This window comes from Chelon labrosus (genome assembly GCF_963514085.1).
Source record: "Chelon labrosus genome assembly, chromosome: 13".
Taxonomy (NCBI): Eukaryota; Metazoa; Chordata; class Actinopteri; order Mugiliformes; family Mugilidae; genus Chelon; species Chelon labrosus.
This window is the reverse complement of record NC_140346.1, coordinates 21,641,282-21,656,849: the sequence shown is the minus strand read 5'-3', so window position 1 is coordinate 21,656,849 and position 15,568 is coordinate 21,641,282. Positions and strand designations below refer to the sequence as shown.

Genomic DNA, 15,568 nt, shown 5'->3' with positions numbered 1-15,568 from the left:
CCCTCTTGTTTTGTTTCTGAATACTTGTCAATGTTTTCACTCTACCCAGGAGAGCGCGGGGGAGCACTGCGCCACGATTTATGATTTAAGGAGTTATTAACAATATTTGTCCTATTTCACACTGCTGCAGGAAGTAGGAGAGATAAAGGGAGGGTGAGTCCCATTCCTGAAATTCACCTGAACCTGTGTGCAAACATCGGGCAGAGGTTTCCATGGAGGGGAAGGGCCGCATTTTAAAGCGCGTGACTCAGACCTCTCCCCTCCTAACTAAGGCAAAAACCAGGCTTCTAGATATGGCAGGGCAGCTCGTGAGACAGCTGCATTCAAAACTCCTATCCTTTGGCATATTTGTCACACATACATCCATCTGCTTTCGTGTTATTTTACAGGCAGCTTTATCAACAGTGTAGAATAGCTGTTGGCTGATAGTGCATATTCATTTCCAGCCTCAAGTGTGTGGAGTTTTGTGCAGAAATCCAGCTATACAAAGCATTGCATACACCGAGAGAGAGACGCATTGCATAGTCCTTTTCAACGATTGTCATGTCAATCACAGTATACACATTGAACAAGTCGAAATGATGAACAGGCATCCATCACTGGCACTAACGCTAGTACAGTAAACTGAGTGTGAAAGAATAACATGGAAGACTCCTTTTAAAAAAAAAAAAAAAAAAGCCCAGTGAGAATGTCGAATGCACGCTCGGTAAATCGATAAAGGTTATTGTGATTGTCACACAGTCTGCTCATGTGCAAGGCGACACGCTTTCAGCCCGGGCGGGTCTCTGTCTCTGTTAGCGCGTCTTCGCGTTTCCACCTTAAATCACAGTTTACGTCCAGAGCCTTCGTTCAGGTCCGTGTTTTTAGTTCATGAGCGTTTTTCTGGTGCTTCGGGTTTTTGTTCCTTTGCAGCGTCGCAACAGAGGATGACTGTACATCGTTTAGAAAAAAATAAAAGGTGGTGGAGGGGTGGGGAGGCATGGAAAACTGAATACTGTTTTCAAAGATTGTGTTAAAAATCATACATCCTTGTTGATCATTTGTGTGCCACAGAGGGGAATCCAGCCTCCTCGCTCTCGGGGTTGTTGTTTATTTTTTATTTCCCCCCCCCTCTCCGTCCCCATTTCTCGTTTCCACCGCGTTGCCCACTGCCGCCGCCGCCGCTTCTGCTGCTGCTGCTGCCGCTGCCGCTGCCGTCACTCCTCCGTGTTTGTTGACTGACTCATCATCCAGCACGCCGTTGCGGGTTATTAAGGGTTGTCATGGTTACGGCGGTGAGAGGGTGGAAAAATGTGCTCTGGTTGCCGGGCACCGAGGAAGTCAGGTGGGCGCTCTCACCAAGCTTGAAGAGGACACTGGAAAGGAGACGGAGGGAAATGTCAGGCAAAGTGTTGCATAAAATGATGAATACAGTCTGACCGGTCTTCTCGTTCGTTACTGGGGTGGAACATTAATTAGTCTTGAGACTAGCCTGGAAAATATATAAATACAAGTCAAAGAAAATCTTGTTCTACTCCAAATATTGTACTCTGTTAAAAATACAGAGGCTTTAAATACATCTATATAATATATGAAGCTTGTAGGAAGAATTACAGCAGAATTAGCAGACCAATACACACAGTATGTTAATACATGTTAATACATACATGATCAGAAATGTGAGAGAATCAATTAAAAGTACAATCCCTTAACCCTTTATTGTCTAATTTTATGCTAAGCTAAGATAAGTTAAGTTAATATATAATATCAAATTTAGTTGTTTATACGTCCAGCTGTTGGCTCTGTTTTGGTTTAGCTCTGTTTTGGTCTCCACCAGCCGTAACATGTAGCTCCAATGCTAATGTTGCTATGCTTCACCAGCTCAGTATTTCCTCTTTTCAGGTTTTTGAGACTTATTCTCTAAAAATGTTGTGTGCTGTGTTTTAAATGACTCTGTAAGTGAACAACACAGCTAAACATGCTAGTTAGCGACTCCTTACACATTATTATTTGACACGGGTTGTTATAAACTGTCAATTTCTATTCTCAGGTAAAAATGTGAATTAACTAAATAATCTGTACCCCTCTCCCACCCCTCCTCCTTCACGTGCCACACCTGACCAAATACATTCCCCATCCCTCTTCCCCTGACTCTGAAAAGCCTTGTTTCCATTCAAACGTTCTCCTCCTTTTTTTTTTTTTTTTTTTTGGATTGTTTGTGGAATTTATTTTTCTCCTGCCTCCGCGAGGGGCGGAGGCAGCTGACCCCGCTGCGACCCAGCGGCCAGCAAACAGCCTCGCCTGATAACGCTGACCCGCAGCCCAGACCTGAGTCATTAGACGGCGGGCTCTGAGCCGAGGTGAGCCTTAAACGGGCTCAGGTATAATTGGAGGGTTTCTCGGTAAACACAGAGCGTTGTAAAGCCCGAGCACGCTGGGTTCGTGTCATGAGAAGAAGGCTGTCCCCGTCCAAATAAAGTCCTGATAAGAAAATACCTGGGAGAGCTTTTGAGCTAATTGCTGACTAAATAAAAGGGTTTGTAAAATGCAACAAGGGGGGATGATGTGACCAGAGGTGAGAAGTAACTAAGTACATTTACTCATGTAATGTACTTAAAAGAAGTTTGGAGGTGTTTCCAGTTTAATTTGTCAATTAATTAGTTAGATAGAAAACAAAAGTATAAAACTACCTGGGCTAATTCCATCTTTTTTGTTATATTATGTGCAATATTAGTGGGTTTTAGACAAGTAGTTTGACTCTAGTATACACACACAAAATAATTAGATTAATCACTGACATAATGCTTTGTTAATTATGGGGTGGCTAACTTCATTACTTTGTTTCTTGTTACTATAAATAAAGTTTTTTAATTAGTTTTGTTACCTGATTAACCTAGAAAAGCCTAAAAATCCATTCAAATTTAACTAGTTATTTATAAAAGTGAATTTAAGTGAAGTCAGCCCAAACTATTCAGGATTAGATTTAGCGGGGTTTAAAATACATCATTTGTTTTTATTGTAGTTGTGGTATTTTTACTGTAACAAAGCATCTTTGACTTTTTCGGACCCTGCAGACAGTTTTGCGTCACTACACCGCTGCATGAACATCCACAACGCCCTGAGGTTTCATCCCAATCAGCCCGTCGGCCGGGCAGCAGCAGCCCACGGTACGGGCGCCCTGCCTCAGCGTGGGAAATTGAGCGTGTGAAAGAACCGCGGTCAACATTTCAGGCTAGAGCGATCACCGAGAGCAGGGAGAAGTAGGAAAGAGGAAGAGGTATAATTACTTAGAAAAAAGAAAAAAAAAAGAAAAACTCCACCACCCCACCCCCCACGCACATCTCAGCCCATCTCATCTCCAGCCTCACTGTAGCATGGAGGAAAGAAGTAGTAGCAGGAGAGCTTTGATTAACAGATCTCATTTCCTGACGTAACTCTCACCAGGGAGAAGAAAGTGAAGAGAAGGAGCGTTAATCAGAAAGGCGTTCAGGATGAGGGAACATGTGATTGATTAGACAGCTGTTTGAGAGGAAATAGGAATTCTGAGGAGTGCGCTATCCGTACATCCGTCTCATCTGTTAGTCTGGAGTCGAATGAGAGTGTCTGAACGTCATCAGCCCTCGAAACAAAATAATAAAAACTAAAACTAAAAGCCTCAGTGTGCACAGCTGACTGAAAGGATTAGATTTGTGTAAGGATTTTTTTTTAGTGATTTCACTCATTTGAAGGTGCGTGACTGAACGGATAAAATTGTATTTACCCAGGAGAGACCCCCAAGTTGCACCATCTTGTTTACAGGAGCATCCTAATGTGACAGGAATCAAACAGGTCAGCACACAATCACAACACTTCTCCCTGCCGTGAGCTAGCTCCTGCTGTTAGCGCGCGATTCAGTCGTGCACTCAGTCAGTAAAGGTGATTTTTTTTTTCGTATAAATAAAAACATAATAAATTTAACACTGATTCTCTCATGCAAATCATTAATCACTTGGACTGAAACCTACAACGGCAGGCAGACAGAGGTCAGCAGGTGTGCCTAACTGTGACTCGTGGGACGTGCTGTGGTGCACTCACCGTCTTGCCCGAGGACATGGAGCTGAGGGTGCTGATGCTGTTGGCGTCTGTGACCACCATGGCCGAGGGGAAACGCGACGGGTGGGAGTATTGCGGGGGCTCCTGCTTGTGAGAGTACACTGTGGAAAGGAAAACAGAGCAGATTTAGACGACTTAGAGCTCGTCGGTAAGGAGGAAAACACTGTAAAGCAATGTTTTAAATTAGATAAATGTTTCAGTATCGACAAAGTAAAGTAGCTTGAAACTACTTCCTTGTATTGACTGTTAATAAATACGGTAGGGTAATGTTATATTAGTTAGTGTAACATTCACTGTCACTTTGAATATAAGACGACAACGTGGGAAATTTGACTGTCAGCTTTAAAGGTCATGCTTGACACCAGAAAGTGTAATTGTGGGACAAAAAAATCTGATCTAAAAGATCAGAATAAGGCAGATTTGGTGTTTTTAAAGCTGGATTTAAAATGTACTGATACAAAAGTTTATCCAGAAGTTTAAGCGTTTAAGTTATTTTTGCTTTTGCCTTCTTTTTAAGTGTCAAAAAAGTATTCAAATTAAAATATTTCAGAATAAAATACCACTTTGTGAACCACTCATGTGTATATAGACACATTAAAGGTTGGAAAGCACTAATATAACTGATCTAAAATACACACTAGAGGCTACTGCACAAAGTAGAGGAGAGTGGGAACATAATACTGACTGTGTGAGTGTGTGACAGTCGCCATGAACGGCTGCTGGCTCATGTGGCTGGGTGACTGCTGCATCAGGCTCTGCTGGTGGGGGCTGTGGAGCTGCTGGGAAAACTGCACCGGCTGCAGCGCCGCGAGGCTGCCCGCCACGCTGTTGATCACCGGCACCGTCTGAGACTGCGACGTGTTTAAACCTGGCGGGAGACACGGCGGGTTAGCCGACGTAGACGTAAACGGGAGCGTTCGTCCATGCGGAGGGACGCCGAACTTACTCTGTGCAATGGCCATGACTCCAGACAGAGGCATGATGAGGTTCTGCGTCTGCTGATGGCTGTGATGGGAACTGTGAATGTTTGTCAGCGTGCTGACTGGAGGAAGTCCTCCGCCTGAACCTGAGATCTGGGAAGAGATGAGGAAAAACAGAATTACAGTCATGTTTTATGGCCGTAGTATTTGTTCTTAGCCGACTACAACACTCAGCGTTGTGAGAGCTTGAGTACCTGCTATGTAAATGCACATAAATTCACGTTCAAAGTGAAACAGATGTTGACTGCTACACAAACAACAGACATTAATGTTGACTCAGTTCAGATTCTTTTGTACAACACGTCTCTTGTGCAACTCCGCTCATTCACGGCAAGCAAACACTGATAAGGTTAAAAAGAAAACGCGAAGAAGAAAAATCATACTATGTCACAGAGACGTTCACAGATGTTGGTTTATACAAATCATTTAAACATCCTGTAGGTTTTTACAGTAACGTCCCCCCCTCCTCTCCCCCCGTTAGGGCTGCGTCTATTTGAATACTGCCAGCTGCCCACAGACGAGAGACTGGCCAGACTCACATCTGCATATAACAAACTGACGACTCTGACCTGCTGCACACTGCCTGCCCTCATTTCACGTACTGCCAAAAGACAGAAGTGAACAAACAGGGAAGTTGAAGCACAGTTTGAACGTTGACGTGCACGACTTCGGTTTATATTTAGATGCCGTGCTGCATGAAATTTGAAATAACGCGGAGTTTGATGGTATATTGCACATCATATATCAAGAAAAGGACTTTTCTTGCACCGCAACGTGCACAGGTTTCCTGGTCACTGATCAAATATTGGACTAGGGCAGAGGGGAGAAAAGGAAGAAAAAAAAAGCATCGGGCATAATCAAATGTTGGCGTCATGTCTCTGGCAGGACAAGCAGCGCTCCGCCTGCGGCTCCCCTTTGCAAGGCATTTAATCAATAAGAACAGAATGTTTCTTTGTCAGGTTTATTGGCTGAGTGATGAGCATGCCTGGTGCACTTTGGTGAAGGCTGCCTGCTAGAGCAGCCGTGGCCTGCCACCCCGGCTCCACCTTCCAAACAGAGCAGCACAATGTGCTAATTGTTGGCTCTCGCACGCGGGTCGGTGGGAGAGGAGGTTCAGGAACTTGCTCTGTACGTTTATGCAGACCCGGCCTTATCTAATCTGAGGCCACCGGGGCCCAGGTGTGTTCACTCACCATCTTGGCGTCAGGTGACAGCAGACTGTGGCTGTGGTCCAGTCCTGCCGGAGACACCTGCTGGAGCACCGACTGGCTGGTTGCCATCGCGTTGCTACTGTGGTGACTGATGGCCGAGGAGGAGGTGACCTCACCTTGGCTGTAACGCACTGAAAAAGAGAACCAGAAAGAGGCGGCGGGTTAGTTTAACTCCTCTTGGCTACAACTGTTGCAGGAACACGGAGCAGAGATATCGGAGCAGGCCTCGTACTGTCACTCCAACCAACCAGCATCACCTGCTCTTTGACTCAGACAGGGGAGGACAGAGCAAACAAACACACTGACCCGTCCACTGCTGCTATCTGTGCAGCTCAGCCAAGGCCATTCACTGTGTACACGCACTCACTACAGAAAAACTCCCATCAGACTCTGCGATCAGCACACAAACGCTACCGATGTCGCTCCTAATTACGTCAGTGGGAAACTTCACCAGGGGTGGAGGAGGCTCTCAGATCCTTTTGAATAATGAAAAACACTCAAATACAAGTAAAAGTCCTGCTGAGAGAACTCATTCGGCACAAAAATGGACCATGTGACCAATTTTTAACAGCGTATGTATAAAGATTTGGGTTTCCCAGCCTAGTGGTTGCAGCTGAAGCATTGTGACATGAATAAATATGGGACAGAAGATGAAAAAATAAAATTCTGCTGCACAAATTTGTACTAGAAATGTACAACTAGCTCTAGATCATGCGCCTATAAAACAGCGTGAAGTACAAAGTAGAGAGCACCTCAAAGTTCAACTTGAAGACCAGTGAAAATAATTTAGTGCCATCACTTAATCCCACGTCTAGACCACTGGCTGTCTCTCGCTGGAGGCCCGGAGGAATGCGTCACCCCCTCCGCAACTGACAATCAAAATGCCTGTTTGCTGATGCAGGCCCCCTCTGATACCAACAGAGCAAACATTACACAATTACAAGCAATGTCAAACACATTCTTATCCTCACACGGACACGGGGAGCGTCCCCTCCGCTCGGCGACAGCGAAGAGACGGGCCCTGTTTGTTTGCGCTCACATCTCACATCTTCCCCGAGTCCCCGTGTCCCTGACCCGGGTGTGACGGCCCGAGCGCCCTGCCAAAGTCGGTCAGACGTGACGGGAGGCACTGAGATAAAAGTGGGAGAGGCACTGACACTGAAGGTGAGCGACGAGGAGGGGCATTGATTTCTTGTTGCTGCTGGAAACTGAAACAGGATGTACACGTCGAAACGTCGGCTATGTGAGAAAATCGTGCAACTGTCAATGCACCTACAATATATCAGAGCAGTAAACATGATCATTTTAGGAACTGCGTGTTTGCTCGGAAGAAACAGGCAAAAATAGGAATCTGACATCTCTAAAACTAGTTTTTGCACATAATAAACAATTAAGATCTAACCTGTTAACGCTCCTGCTCCCTGCTACGTCAAGCGGTCTGCACAAACTGTCATTAGGCTCCGGACAAAGCAAGCGCATTTCAGATAACGTCGAGCTTTGAATACAGATACTTAAAATGCAGATGCCACAAAGCCACAGTGCCATATTTCACCCTCTGAAGCACCCGTCCTCCATTTTGTACAGCCAGCAGACTTCATATTGTCTCCCGCAACATACTATCAACCCCACAACACTCGGCCGTGCCTTGTAAACACTGCCGCGGAACAATAAAGCACTCCATTGGACTCATGACCCCCATTGCCACACAATAGAGGAGGACTCATAAAAAGTCAGTTATCTCGGAGCTGGGCAACCTCTTTAAGTGTCGGAGGGAGAAAAGGATGCTATTCAGGCCGGTTTTGTTTCGTTGGCTTCAGCAGTAATTCTAGCTGCAGGGAACCTCAGACCGAGTAAGGAGGACTTCCACCATCTAAAGACTCTTTGTTTCTGGGAAGCAACTTGCATCAGATTCGAGGATCGTGGTATATTTTGACTTTTAGATTATGCAAAAACTAAAAGTAGTTTTTGACGTGATACAGCCAAGAAAGAACTTGCTCTTTGAGGGCAGGGGGAGGGCGAGAACCTCAGAAGGGGAGTGGTAGCAAGGATCTTCAGCAGGTTTAAAAGGCTCTAGCTCCCTGTGTGACCCATGTAATATCAAAGCCTGCCTCCCCAACCCCAGGCTGTGCTCATTGTAGTGCCGCTGCATATGACAGACCTCCTGGGTCTCTGCAGGACGTATCCAGTGTCCTCTTTGTAGCTCTCTAGGGGACACAGCAGTGGAAAGTGCAGAGCGAGGGCATCCTCTCTGTGTGCACGTCCCTGTTTCAAGCTAGCCCGAGGTGACAGAAAGCCACGCAGCCCACGGAGAGTTCCCCCTCTTTCGCCTGTGTCTGATCTGGAACTTCTGACTCTGCTAGTTTGGTAACGAGCAGAACGACGCAGCTACGCTTACGCAGCAGTGATTCAGTTTTATGGTGGTTTCAGCTGCCAAATTACCTCCATTACAAGTAAAAGCCCTGCATTCAAAATCCAACTTAAGTATAAATGCATGTGTTATATTAGCTGAAACATGTTCCTGTAGCTGATAGACTTCACGTCTCATTGGGAATGTTTGCTAACTACTTTATATGCACCTTAAAGGAGTGGGATTATTTAACAAAATAAGCTGCAACACGAATTTCTATTAATCCTTTTGGCAAAGCGGAGTTGAATTGAATAATTTTACCTCTTTGGCAATGTGAGAAGTTAACAGGGCAAACATCTTCTTAGTAGAACTGACAGCAAATTATAAAAACAGCCGAAATATGAGATATAAAATGCACAAACTTATCAGTGAAGCTGGATCAATGAGCACCGGCTACCAAAACACATTATATCGCCCTGTAAAATCAGTCCAAGTAAAAATGGCCGCCACCAAAACTGCACGTCACACTGTTTGACTGTCTATCCAGTTGTGACCGACTGATCAACGGACCACAGCAGAATCAATAAAAACTCCCAGAATAAGAGAAGTTCCTTTGAAATGACCCAGTAGTGACCTCCCTCATATGACTGAAGGTGTGGCGGCGGCATGAGGAGGAGGAGGAGGAGGTGGAGGAGGGGGGTTACTAGCTTTCTCTGTAGGCGAAGAAGGGGTCATCAGTCCTGTCTGGCCAGAAAAGAGCCAATACCCCAGTGGACAGCTCCTGCTGCTCCGAGTCTGCGCCCAGCCTCAGCAACTATACTAATGCCCATAAAGGTGAGGAGGAGGAGGAGGAGGAGGGGGCTTTAAACTCAGTCCTCCTTCAGCCCCAGCAGAGATAAATGAACCTAGGTTACAGTCACTGCAGTCTTCTAATACACCACAGACAATGGGGCCTCCTGCTGAGGCAGAGTATAGAGAGTAGAAGTCAGAGGAGCCCCTTATCAAAGGCCTGGGAGATGTAGCAGCAAAGGATTTTAATTGTCCATTAAGCATGCATAATACAGGCCGTGCCCTAGCAACGCAATGAGACGCCCCGCTGGGATATTATTGTCAGGTCAGGGGCTGACACTGAAAAACAGCTGATGCCGTCGGCAGGATGCCAGCAGGACACCTTGTAAGCAGCCAGCTGAGGGTTTTTTCGGAGGAGTACCGGCCCGTCCCTTTCTGCCGCCATACAGCCTCATTCCTGACCCCTCTACCTTTGCAACCTGGGGTCAGCGCCTGGTCAGGTGTTCTGAGCAACAACAACAAAAAAAAAAAAAAAAAAAAAAAAACCCAAAGCAAACAGACAATCCACAAGTGGGACCAGTTTATCCAAAGGTAAAAGAGCAAGCCAAGGCAAACAGTTTGTTTTCCCTTCAAGGCCGGCCTCGTGTTCGAACATGAGAGGACAACAATGGGCAATGAGCAAGTCTCTCAAATCACAGTTTTATGGCGGGTGAGTGATGGCACGGCGGATAACGCTCTGTGAGGCCTATCAGCTTTGTTTTTATGTTGTATACACCAGGTACACTCAGTCAATACTAATTACTCGGAATGCAAACATCAGGTCGGGGTGAAATGGTCAGCGCAGTAACGCCGCGTCCCCTTGTTTTGGCAACTCTCAGTCATTAGCAACCCGCATGGGAGGAGGAAATGTGGAAATGACGGCGCTTTAGTCGAGGTGAGATCTGGATGTGTCTGTCCCCCTTCCCTGACCCTGGCCTGACCCTGGCCCGTCACAGGACCGCTGCCCTTTGTGTCATGCCTCTCCATGCTGACTTTGGAGTGGAGATTGCAGGTACAATGTGGATTGTTCTCAGTGTGTTTTCAAAGATCAGAATAACAATGGCATTTGCTCAGCTCACTCACTCACGCTCATTGATCACTTGTCCTCTCTTTCTCTGCCTCTCTGATCACATCAACTGTGCCTCTGACCTTTTTCTGGTGTCAGTTTCACTCCAAAAGGAAAACAAATCACGCACCCTTTCCCTCTAGCAAATAATAAATAAAGATGGAGAATAGACGCATATTTTCTCTGTGATGCTGAACTGCATGCAAAGCAACACCATCTGGGATCTTACTGGGAGGCGAAGCGCTGTTCTGGGGATGATGCGGCGAGCTGTGCGACAGCAGAGGGTTGATGCCGTGGGTCGGCGCGGTGATGGCGTCCATGGCCAACTTCTGCCTGAAGGCTTCCTCTTTGCGCCGGTTAGCAAACCAGTTATAGACTCGCACTTCTGTGACCAGATTAGAGCCGAGGCCCTGAGCTTTGGAGGGGGAGACGCCTCTCTGAAGACACTCGGCTCTGCAGGAAACAGAGGAGGTTAATATCGTTTGGGCAGAAGTCTCACAGCCAGGTACGAGGAGCCGCCACGATTACCCACCTGTTGCACTCCTCCACCAAAGCCTCCCTCTCCTCCTTGCTGGGGTTCTTCTGCCGCTCGTAGGCCTGGTACAGGATCTGCTGGGACGCAGGCCCCCATTTGAAGCGGTTGCGTCTCATTTTCTTACAGGTGGGCTCGCTGCCAACCTCCTCGCCGGGCTGACCCATGCCTTGAGCGGACTGGTTGTACTCTGGGAAGAAAAAGGCCGGGTCCTGGTTGCCTTTGTCGGACATGGTGCCGCCAGGACCATGCGCCGCCTGGTTGAACTCTGCAAAACAAGAGGAGAAAACCATTTTCAAAATACTTAGATGAAGTAAATATGCTTTTATTTTTGGTGCATCGTGGCAAACTTATTGCATGGATGAGGAAACGTCCAACTTGATATCCCTACAGAGCTGAAACCCAAATAAAACAGCGTGCTGCTGCCAGCTAAACACATTACAGGCCGGGGCCAAGCTGTGAGAAACTCAAATATTAACTTACGTCGGAGAATTTCCCGCTGTTTCCTGACATACCAGGTGTACAGAGCCGCTCGCTTCTGCGTTTTCATGGGCGTGCCTTTGTTGAGGTGCTGGGAGAGGTGAGACTGGTTCAGCCCTGTGATGTCCACCACCTCCCGTTGGGGGATGTTGTGCTGCTGCATGTAACCTTTGATCATGCGGGCAGCACGCCATGGGTCCTCTCTGGGTTCAGATAAAACACAGAAAACACGACTCATTTCGACGCTGAACTACGTGCAGCTTTCAGAGGGAAAACACGCTCCAAATCAGACGGTTTACGGTTGGAATAAATTAAATGAATGTAAACACAAGAAGAAATGCTTCGTGGAAGCCTCCCGGATATCAATATTAAACACTGTTCTTTTATATAAAACGTATAAATCACCAAACACACAGCGGCTCATCAACTTCCCTGTTTAATAAGGCCTGGAGTTTAAAGGGTTGATAATGAGCCCCTTCACAGACAAGCCGTTTATCATTGTAGCTCTTTCAATGGGCCGTAAATATTTCCAAAGGTTAGTTCAAGTGGATTCAGGGTTGAGTTGAGAAACTCGGGCTCGGCGTTAAAGCCCCAGAAAGAGTCAGATAAAGGTTTGTGTACATTTAAGGTTAAAAATATAAAAGACAAAAAAAACTTGGCAGAAATAAAATTTAAAATGTGTGTGGTACATTTTAAAAATTGGAAAACAAATAGCTACCAAAAAAAAAATTAAAAAGGTGGAAAAAACAATATTTACTGTTTTAAAAATGTTTTTCCTAAGCTGATATTTAGTTGGTAATTATATGTCATATATTAAATTACTAAGAATTAATTTATCTAATTAGTTTTTTAGGATATTACATTAATTTGTACCTATACAGGCTCCATATATAAGAAACTTGATAATTCTTACATGTACAATTTCTAATAAACCAGTTGTTTTTTTGTTTTTGTTTTTTTTCCAGCAGCAGCATACAGCAGCGTTAAATAAAAAATAATCGGCAGGCAGAAGCGGAGACTTACCCTGCCATCAGAGATTAGCAGACACACGGACATCGGTAATTATAGCAAATCTACACACGTCTGTTTGTTTTGGAGAATGTGGAGGCCTACAGCTAAGTCTGCGGGTTAAGTGGGAGATGTTAGTTTATAACTTTTGACAATGAATAACCAGATCTCCATTCACTCTAATCACACGCCACTGTGTATCTTTCAGTTGATGATTTATAGAATAAAATTAATAATAACTTAACTACACGTGGGTTAGTTTTGATATTCTTCCGGTCATGTTGGGCGACGACAGAGCCTCAAATATTAGTTTTACAGAAAAAAAAAAAAGGTTTGAGTGGAGATAATTGGAAATTAATGGTCTGGTGATAGGACTATATACATTTTATAATAATAATAATAACAGTAATAGCAATTTCATCATTGAGAGGTGGAGTATGGTTAATTATAAATAGATCTAAGTTCAGCTGATATTTTGCAAAGGTAAAGAAATAATAATCAATTTGGATAATTAGTAACCAGAACGAGAAAGTGGCGGGTCATTTTAAAATTGTACACACAGAAAGTACAATTTTTATTTCTTTTTTTAAGGTTGTCATTTTAAATATTTTTATGCCTGACATTTAAAAATTATAAGCGCAAATACGGACGACATTAAAAGTTTAAAAAAAAAGTTTAAACGAAAAGAAAAATAAATGAGCGCTTGCTTTCGGTTTCTAATTTCATCTCTACGTGTTAATTCAATTTTAACATTTTAAAAGAAAATTTTTCAAAGTGTTTAAATCCGTCAGGGAAACTCACGCCAACATGCGGTCCACCTCCGCCCTCTGCTCGGCGGCCTCCTCCGTGTTCAGCGACTGGAGCTCCTTGAGTATCGGCGGGGTGTCGTAGTCGTCCCCGTCCTCGGAGCCCTCGTCGCCGGACAGCTTGCCCTTGCTGTGGCCGTTGGTGAGCGTGTGGAAGACGGGCTTGGTGTCCGCGTCCGCTCCGTTCATCTTTCCGCTCTGGGGCGCAGCCGGCGACAGGGGCAGGTTCTCCAGTTTTACTCCAAAGCCCGGCGGGCTGGGGTCCATATCATCCAGGGCCTGGATCAGGACATCTTTGGTGACTCCTGAGTCCAGCAGGGCGCTGAGGAGCTCCTGCTGCAGGGATGTCAGCTTCGATACCATTTTAGAGAACATTAAAAAACCATATAGGCCTGCTGTGTGCCCGCTGGAGCAGAGGGGGGAAAGGGAGGATAAAGTCAGAGTGAAGTTCTTCCTCTTTGCTCCAGAGCTGTGTGCGAGTTTACGGCTGCTGACACCTGCTCCGAGAAGCTGCTTCACTTCCCTGTTGAAGGGGAGGATGGAGCTACTTTGCCATGATGCTTTCTGAGAGCAGGGGAATATAAAACATGGTAATGAGTGGGCCGGCTGATGGCAGCCTTATGTAAATCCACAGAACAAGGCCCGCTCTGGGCCGAGGTAGACGTGTTTACACTGCTCCACTGCTGCTTTTATTGGCTCCCCTTATCAGCAAAACTTTCGTGGACTTCGGACCCTGTTGTATGCGCCATAAAGACTTTTAAGAAGGGCGAGCTGCACATATTCACATCGCTGGATCAGTGGTTTTATTCCATAAAAGCACAGGCACAAGGCCAGAGCCGGGCCTTGTAGAGGAACAGAGGTTTAGTTTGTGCGTTTACTGGAGTTTCTCTTAGTTTCTGTGTACATTTAAAGAGCTTAAATAATAATAATTTAAAAAAGTGTTGATGTTGACTTCATAAAGTTTGAATTTGTGATGCATTATGTTAAATTTAACTTCACATTTTTAGACAAATTACAAGACGAAAGACTGGGTTTCAGTTAGAGATTATTTAGTATGTAAGACTACAGTTTATATTTTATTATATAATAATAAAATATATTTCAGTTACTTGATTAATTGACTCATTGTAGAGCCCCAGGAAATAGTGAAAATAGTAGTGATGTCATAAATGGTTTGTCAAAAAAAAATTGTACTAAAAATTTGAAACAATAATTAAAAAAGAATTTAAAAAAAAATTTAAATGAATAAAATAAAATACAATAAAATAATTTAAATTTCTTTTTTTTTTTTTTACTTTTTACTTATATTTTTTTTTTAACTTAAATTAAAAAAAACAGATGATCAGTAATTTTTTGCTTACAATTTGTTGGTTACTTCTCTATTATTCCTCATTTCCATCCTTTCTAGTGACACCTGTTGACCTTAAGAGCCTGACAACTGACCTGGGACCAGATGTTCCTGCAGCACATCACCCATTTAGCAAATATTTTCTTTTGTGAGTTCAGTTTCATGATCAGAAAATCCAATATTTTATAACTTGGAGGCGCAATCCTTCTCTTAACGTTAGAGTGCTCAATGAGGAAAAAGGTTCAGTGCTGTTACCGTGTCTCTCTCTGACGATCAAGGTGAGGCAAATCACGCTGACCCCTCGATCAAAGCGTCACAGAAATTCTGCTGTAAACAAAAACACAAACGCAGACTTGACCTGCCGAGTGAATGTGGTTTACAACAAGCTGCTTAGCCAATTATTGATCAGACATAATCTTTCAGTGTAGTATCAATGTGGTTGATCATTACTAATACGCAGAGTTTCCCTGCAAACTTATTAATTTTTAAATGCGTTCGTGTGCGCAGAAAACCACAGGAGAGCGCTTGTCTGAATGTAATATCACAATACAGGAAGAGATAAAAACACCATAAAGTTCGACAAGGGCATTAAAAACTCACTGCGGAGTGCCGGACAGTTAAGGCCTCTGCAGGAATGTAAATTGTTTTATTACCGTGATGCTTTATTAATGGAACTTTTTGTTCTGCTGAGAGCTCACAGTTGTTTCTCTCACCTAAAAACAAGTCCGCTGCAGCTCTGGGTGTCGTTACACAGATTACACCGCTGGCTTATCTCCGGCTACTATTGTTGTATGAAGTTGCCCTGAGATGCACACCTAAGCTGCCCTTTTGCTCTGCTGTGTAAAGTGCCAGCCGCATTGTGTGCTATGTGGGTGAAGCTAATAACCCCAG

At 44.6% G+C, this 15,568-nt stretch overlaps 1 protein-coding gene across 1 annotated transcript; it reads right to left on the bottom strand.

The window, feature by feature from the left end:
• Positions 1 to 1,334: 1,334 nt before the first annotated feature.
• On the bottom strand, positions 1,335 to 13,704 carry hnf1ba (HNF1 homeobox Ba; the record flags this gene model as incomplete). The annotated part of the gene is made up of 10 exons (XM_084558468.1): positions 1,335 to 1,355; positions 3,740 to 3,784; positions 4,054 to 4,172; positions 4,757 to 4,939; positions 5,018 to 5,144; positions 6,245 to 6,393; positions 10,718 to 10,956; positions 11,036 to 11,303; positions 11,519 to 11,718; positions 13,325 to 13,704. The coding sequence occupies 10 exons, from the start codon at positions 13,702 to 13,704 to the stop codon at positions 1,335 to 1,337; spliced, it is 1,731 nt and encodes a 576-aa protein (XP_084414594.1).
• Between the last annotated feature and the right edge of the window lie 1,864 nt (positions 13,705 to 15,568).